The 7,904-nt window shown below is 41.3% G+C and overlaps 1 protein-coding gene across 2 annotated transcripts; it reads right to left on the bottom strand.

The window, feature by feature from the left end:
• Window positions 1-284: 284 nt before the first annotated feature.
• myoz2a (myozenin 2a) lies at window positions 285-7,787 on the bottom strand. Of its 2 annotated transcripts, none has more exons than XM_085400228.1 (6): window positions 7,639-7,777; window positions 6,699-6,844; window positions 5,805-5,971; window positions 3,612-3,756; window positions 1,532-1,715; window positions 285-882 (listed from the first exon to the last, which is right to left on the bottom strand). In XM_085400228.1, the coding sequence occupies exons 2-6, from the start codon at window positions 6,787-6,789 to the stop codon at window positions 657-659; spliced, it is 813 nt and encodes a 270-aa protein (XP_085256354.1). In that variant the 5' UTR covers window positions 6,790-6,844; window positions 7,639-7,777; the 3' UTR covers window positions 285-656. The 2 variants fall into 2 exon arrangements, with proteins under 2 accessions (XP_085256354.1, XP_085256356.1); XM_085400230.1 differs by having other exon boundaries at window positions 305-882; window positions 6,699-6,782; window positions 7,639-7,787.
• Between the last annotated feature and the right edge of the window lie 117 nt (window positions 7,788-7,904).

Genomic DNA, 7,904 nt, shown 5'->3' on the forward strand with positions numbered 1-7,904 from the left:
GCCACAGCTTATCAAACGTCAATCTTTCTTCTGCTTGGCATAGCCAAAAGGTGAGAGACACATCAGTCAAGTTGCTCATATCGCTGAAGCAGATTTGATTTGTCAGGCAGTGTAACCTTGAGGCACGTTACACTGGCTCACATGGATCTCTGGCCTCTCACACACTATGATAACTGAGAAATTTGCATAGGACTATGGCACAAAAATGCACCGTCCTTCACTGGAGCTAGCTCATACCAACCCGTATCGCACACATACATATTGCATTCTGTTCCCTTTCCCAAAACAGAAATGTGCAATTTTTTCCCTTTCTTTTGAAACCAATTAAAAGGAAAATCAAAAATTCTGATTGGATTTTTGATCATTGTACGCCACTTTATTGAGCAAAAATGTGAGATAAAATCTGTTTATGAAAATCAATATACAACAGTTTTCAGTAGTGTGCCTGTCTAATGTACACAGTGATTTTTTTAAATTATTCCCTGCAGTGCAACAGTTAACATCAGTGGAAAGACCAAAGGATGCTACATACACGCTAACTTGAACCAGCAACACCCAACAGGATGCTCTGTTCTGACTCCAGCATCACTCCACAAACAACAACCTCAGGTTAAGCAACTAAGTAGACAGCATCTCTGTGTGACTTCAACACGGGTTCAAAGGTCTTCTGACTCAGGGATGAGCGCATTCTCGACAGAAACATTAGGGAGGGGGACTGGACCACCCGTAGACACCCACCCCAGAGCAGCTCTGTTGAAGGAGGGTCGAATTACCAGGGTGTCCCCTTGGAGCTCCGGGAGCTCTGGGAGGATTTCTACCTGAAGGGTCTTGACAGGAGCAGGCCTGGGTGCTTTGCTGAAACCACCGAAAGGGGTTGCCACCCTGGAGATGACAAAGCCACGGTGTTAACAGCAGACAACATGTGCTAATGAGAGAAACTTGAAGTGACATTTGAAGTGATGCAATTAATTAAAGCCAAGCAAAGACATTGACCCGGGGACATTTCTAAGATACAGTTGCTGAGTGTGAGAAACACTGTGCAACGAATGAGGTGAAGGACAGTATTTTCTTTGCTCACTCACCACTTGCATTCATGCTATATTAAAGCAAGAATGTATAATTCAGAGAGAGTTAGACTTTTGAATGGATGCGATTTACATTCATAAATAGTAAAACACACCCTCAACAGTTATATATTTAAATGTTTTATTGTTATAACTTCACTTTTAACTCCTAATTTCCATTTGTGTTTCCATTTGTTCACCTGTTTCAGGGATGTCAGACTTATTTTACATCGTGGGCCACATAAGGTCTGCTTTGATTCAAGTTCGTGCAAAGAAGTTTAACTGTGCATTTAATCTCAGGGCTATCTTTTACATGATTATTTTGATCTAGTATGAATGGCCATGGGTGAGGCCTTTATCAGTAGGAAAATCTGTAACTCCAAAATATATGCCCTCTTTTACATTTGAAAGGATGATTCTGGCCCTCGGGCCTTATATTTGACACATCTGACCTATTTGGGAATTACCTGTTGAAGCTTTTGTACCCTGGCAGGTCTTGTTGAGGTGCCAGCTCTGGCATGCGGGTGATGAGAGTGTCAGCCAAGGCAGGGTCATTGATGATGGCCTGCTCCCAGGGTGAGTGGTAGGACTTTGGCACAGCTGTACTGTTGAACTTCTCCGGAGGGATGTCTTTCAAAGGACCTCCATACCCTGGATAAATTATACAACACTGGCAGTGAAGGCATGTGGGGCTTTTCTGTTTTTCTATGTCAAATAAAGACCAGGTGTTGGCTTTTTCCACACGGTTCGCAAACCAGAACTTTGTGAGAGTCAGTTCAAAAGACTTCTTCAACAGCCACCAGCGAACGTACTGTCCAAAGAAAGCAGATCCTTCACTTTCATCGCAGATCTGAAGAAAACTTGAGTTCAGAAGTGAAAAAACGTTTCCCCTTTCCACCGTCTGTAACTGTTAAACTTTTAACTGATTTTGGTTTGTCTTTTAGTTTGACTGCATGTAAATACAAAAGAACAAAGAGATCAGGTCATTTCAGACTAAAGGAAAGTGACATTTAAAAAAAAATATCTTCATCTGTATTTTGTTACAAATGTGTACCTAATTTAACAGCAGTCTAAGTGTCCTGTCTTTCTTCTTTAGCTCCTTTTTTTCTCATTAAAGTTCACAGCCAAACAGAATAAAGGCACAGCTTCCCCGTGTTTGTGCGTGTGGGTGTGTGGATGCATGCCTGCATGTATGTCTCCCCACATACACTGTGTGTGTTGATGGGAGAGTCCAATCGAAAGTACTATCCTTCAAACCCAGCGCTTCACTCAGGGGGGCTTGCAAGCTTGGCGTTACATAACACGGGCCGCTGTGTCACGTCCTAACCCCTCACAATGAACAATTCCCCCTTCCTGAGTTTATGTTTTGCCCTGAGGAGGAAGCAGGAGAAACCAAACAGACCTGTGGGGAAGTTTACAGATTTTTTTGGTAGGGGGGGAATAATCTATGACAAAACACTGTGTAAAAATGTTTCTGAGGCCATGGGATATTATTCCTGTGGTTGGACGTTTGGCTAAGCTGATACTTTCGTGGGAAAGGATGATTACACCCCAGTTTCATGCAGGGATAAAAGAAGGAACTAAACCAAAAAGGAAATGTGAAAAAAAAAACAGCAGTTGGCTTAATTAGTGTCCAAGTGGCCTGATAACTAAAGGCACGTTTGCTTATTCCTTTTTCCATTGTTGAAAAATGGCACAAAAATAACTTTTTGTGAAGTTTCCGGTGTTTAACTGTTGAAATGGGCTTACTGTATATGACTATTGCCTGGCATGCACTCCTACAGTAAGTGGATGAGTGGGCTATTTTAAACATAATTCCCATTTGATACCTGATGCACTTTGGCCGGATTTCTGCTACAGTTGGACTGACTTCATTCACATACCCTGGGGTCTGTGTCTGGTCCACAAATAGCACCCCACCCTAGTGTCAACACGGTCATCCTTAAATCATGGTTTTGTGTCAGCTGAGCAAAATTAGGACATGAGGGAGGATGTGAGTGCACAGCTGATGGTATCAGCAGCACAAGAGCCAAACAGGAAACGGTTTCCGTGAGTAAAACTCAACGAATTTTAGAATGATGGTAAGAGCTGATTGCAATAAGGACGGTTGAATAAAAGGAGTAGACATGAGAGAAGGGAGTAGGATGAATATATAGAAATAAATAAAGGAGTCAGGCTCAGAGAGGGAGAACAGAAATGTGTAATCATATTTAGCCCGAGGCCAGCAGATTCCAGGCAAAGAAGAAAATTGTTTTCCTGCACGATCAAAGCCTGCTTGAGTACAAACAATGAGAAACAGTTGAATCCATATCAAAACACGGCACATCTAGTACTTTGTGCAGAGCACATGTGCGCAGTCACTCTGCTGGGAGCTGTACTTAGCATTCATCATACAGCAAAAAGACCAAAGTTTAGTGCAACACAATTAACGCAAACAGGTTAAATGGATAGGAACAGCTGAATATAAGTCAGTAGTATATCACTGCTGTATGATTTTGAGTCCTTGGAAAGTTTTTTCAGTGCACTGTATCACACAGCTTTACCTACCCGGAGCAATGCTGGTGGGATCTGGCACCATTTCCATAGTTGTTGTGTCACATGTCACTTTCGGTGGCTGGTCAACACCTACGTTGTTCTGGCCGCTGTGGCTGTCAGTGGTATTCCCAGTCTCAGTTTGGAAGATGGCAATGCTCTACAAGAAAGATCAAAGAGGTCATTCGGGCCCACAAAAAAGGTTTGAAACCATTTATCAATCAGTTGATTCCTGACAATTCATATCAACGTTTCACACAATTTTTGGAACATTTTCGACAGCATTTGTTTGGTTACTTGGTAACAGGAGAAACAAGCAGCAAACATCTTGCCATCTTTGAGGTTAATATGACATAAAAATGGATAACCATGACATGCATATCAAAGTTTCCTCAGTTTAGAAGTCATAAATCTAAACAGTAAATCAGTTGTATCTTCATTGCAGCGATATCACATGATAAGCACATAACAGATCTTCAATTTTCCACGTTTTCCTTAAACAAAGGAGCTATCTGTTTGTCCAGTTGTCTGTCCATTTGCCCTCTACATTCGAAATACTATTCTCTGGACTGAGATGAAATGTACTGCAGCCCCAGCACCCGGCTTTTCATCCCCTCTGAAAGATATTTATGATGATTTACTCGAGGATTTCCTCAGGAAATGTTGACAACTTGAAACAAAATCCTTCTATTGCCCAGAGCAATAAACAAACCGAGATATCTAAGTCCTTCATACATCAAAGATGAGGGGAAAAACTTCTCTTGAGCATAATAGTTATTTTATCTGTGGACTTAAGGGGGGCATTGAAAAGTACACAAGGGAACCACACAACTAAATTAAAGAGGACATAACTACGGATCCTAATTAATTAGATATAACAGAGAGAAACCTGGCTTTACTTGATTTTGCTGTGCGCTGTGAGACATGAACTTCTTTGTGTGACCAGATCAGCGAATGGTACCGCTGAGAAAAGAAAATGCTAACTTGGCGTGTTGCCCATCCATACACAAAGGAACATTAATAAAACCACTTATGACCAACTGCACGACTTGTGCTACAGATACACTGTGGCACAAGCAATATAAACACTCGAAGTGCTTATACTTTGTCAGGATGTAAGGTGGAATGTTTTTCATGTTTTGGTGAAAGAAGATGAATTAGGAAAGGGATAATCGGGCATGAAAAATATGCACGCTAGCAATGTGGAATTCTTACGGTACCCTCTTAATCTTTATCCCTACAAATGATCATAAATTTATGTGCATTTCAATGATTAGTTGTGCAGTTTAATGAGATTATCTGCTTATTTGCTGTCTTATCAGGAGTTAGGTGGTTAAAAGATTTAAAGATTGCAACCTTGGGTGCTAAAGAATTGACCGTTAGAGATGCCAAGAACTGCCTCCACAAGTGACTGAATCCCCATAGACTCCAGTAAGTAAATGCTCAGCTTTAGACCAGAGATGAACATGTCTCCAACCTATTACAAAAGACAGCTTGGGTTTGTATCAAAAGTTTAAGTTCTGCATGATTAAAAGCAGTAACTGGTCAGCACCAGGCTGGTAGCCATCTTTAGACTTCATCTTGGTGGCTGAACTGGACCTCAACAGTGTGTTTGTGATCTTTATCCTTTCTGGGGCCTTTTAATTAAAATATCTGACTCACATTATTGTTTAATGTGAGCTACAGTGGCCACATTAATGCTTTAAAGTATCCATTAGCAGCTACGTATGGGATTTACATGCTGTTATGTTGCAGTGATCTTAAACTGGTACAGTTCAAACAAAGAAGATATGAAATGTGGATTATAAAGTTGTAGAGGACAGATTTTTTTGGGGGGTTTATTGTTGGGTTGGTTGTGTTGGTTAATTTGATTAGTTTGGTTGGTGTTTGGGTTAGTTGGGTTGATTGATTGTTTGTTTGTGTTGCGTTGGGTTGATTAGCTTAGTTGGTTAGATTAGGGTGATTGGTTCGTCTGGTTAGTCAGTTTGTTTGATTTAATTAGTTTTTATCTTTTGAGAGAGTCAAGGTAACTGGCTAGCAAATCTTCCTGATAAGGTAGCCTGCTACTGCCTGCAGCTTTAACTGTAGTTCCTACGCAAACATGAACAAGGACTCGATTTTGGGACCTATTGTTGAAAAAGAAGATTTTTTTTCCCCAATATCTAAAGATTTCTTTAAGATAATAATTTAGACCACAGTTCTTCTTACATTCAGCTGTGTGTTGTTTTGGTTCTGGATGCTCTCAAAAGTGTATTTTTCTGATCGTCTCTGACGCATTTTGAAGAGACGGGAGCCCCGGTTGGAGGCGAAAGACAGCTCCTCCAGCATTATGTCCTTAGGCACACTCATCTTCTTTCCCAGATCCATTTCTATATCTGAACAGAAGGAAACAAAACAAGACACTAAACAACTTGTGTTTATTCAGTGCTTGAATCAGACTTCTGACAAGACAAATGTATTTTCACGATTCCTATACTCCCACCTATGCTGAATCAAATTAAATCCATACAGGAAAAAAAAAAACCTCCCTGCACAAAAGAAAAAATCCTGTACATGGCTGCTGACTTAGCATTCCTGCCAGTATGATGAACGAGGAATTATCTTCCCTCGTAATCAGCTCATATTCAGTGCTTGTTTTATGGTTTGCTCCGCATGTTAGCTACTGCATGCTGATCATGGAGATGTCATCGGCCTATATTCAAGCGTGAGACACATAATTTGCCAGAATATCTTTCAGCTGTCAGTAGCCTTCAGACCCTCCCCATCCCCAAGGCGCACAGTTGTCCACGCCCTGAAATAGCGTGTTCAAAGGAGAACGACAAAGGATTAGTTACTATGAGCCATAAAAGTAGTCATTTGCTTATTTATAGGATCATAGAGGGGAAGGTTGGCAACTGTTTTGCTAGAAAATGATGGGCTCATGCCTTTTATAAAGTAAATTTTGGAGAATTTGACAGTAAGGCTAACAGATCTGTACTGTAACTTATGGTGTTGTTAACTAATTGTCTTTGTTTACATGTTTAATGAAGAAGGTAAGAACAGAATGTGGGAGGTCAGAGGGATCAGGAAAACATGCAAGTGAAGAGGAAACGATACAGCTACCTTCTTGGGCTTGAACCTCCCTGCAGATTGCTGCTGCCTGCATTTTCCTCTCTCTGGTTGTCATGGTGGAGAACTGTGACATGGCTGCCATTGGGGAGATTGGGGTGAGGCAAAAAGTCACAGGAGACAGTGCACATCAGTACAATCTGTTCAAATGTACAAAGACAAAAGCAAGGCAGCTGCATGTTAGTCATCAAACACCCACAACACGCACAAAATCCCACCGAAGCAGATAGAATTTATCAAGGCAGTGAAAAGGGCAAAGTTAGCACTTCCCTTTAAATAACCTTGGGCTGTTAAACGCCAAGCACATGCTCTGCAGATATGGCAACCAGCAGTGTCAGGGGCGTCTCAGAATCGATATGTTTGAAATTACCCAAGTGGGCTGAAAGGACAGGGATGCAGAGCATGGTGTTGTCACATCGAACATGTGAGACAGCAGATTAGAGAGCAAATCAGAAAGTTTACACCGAGGTGTCGGAGAACACGAGTGTTTTATTAGAATCCAAAATGCTTTTCACAAAGCAAAGAACAATTTCTCAAAGAACCAACGAGCATTTCACAGCAAGTCTTCAAATTACCATCACTTAGAAATCAGTTGATAACAGACAAGGTTGCAAAATGCTTTACCTCCAATACGCTGTTGTGTAGATATATATATATGCTATTTATAGCTTTGTATTTGAGGTACATTCGCTTTAAATAAATCAGGACATATCCCATATATACAATTAAATTAATACAGAAAAAAGACATACATTTTCATGTATGTGTTCATTAAAAAAATAAAAAAATAAATATAAAAGCAAGCTATCACACCAACAGTAAAATACAGAGGGACTGAGTGTAGGTGGCAGAGAGAGTCATGCTTGATTAAAAGTGCAAGTGTCACGTTAGACATGGACAGCACACCTGTGGAGAAGCCCAAGCGATGGCTTACCTGTCCTGAAGGACCCTCAGGGGGTTGTCTCAAGTTGTGCCTGTCTCCTCGGGGAAAGAAAGGTGAGGTCAGACCGGGTAGTGTGACCCGTGTGGGCGCTCACACTCCCCGTTACTGAGGCTTGTGTTGGGGAGGGCAGCAAGTGGGGGCTGCAGCCTGTGAGTGACTGAATGAGTGGGTGGGTGGGTGGGTGTCAGTTTGTCTGTTGTCATTGGTATTTAGTTCACAAGCAGAGGGCGACTAAATTTAGACCGCTGCCACTACTA

Source organism: Rhamphochromis longiceps, linkage group LG3 (assembly GCF_057381845.1).
Source record: "Rhamphochromis longiceps isolate RC_006_pf linkage group LG3, R_longiceps_female_GT1.1, whole genome shotgun sequence".
In the NCBI taxonomy this organism is placed as follows: Eukaryota; Metazoa; Chordata; class Actinopteri; order Cichliformes; family Cichlidae; genus Rhamphochromis; species Rhamphochromis longiceps.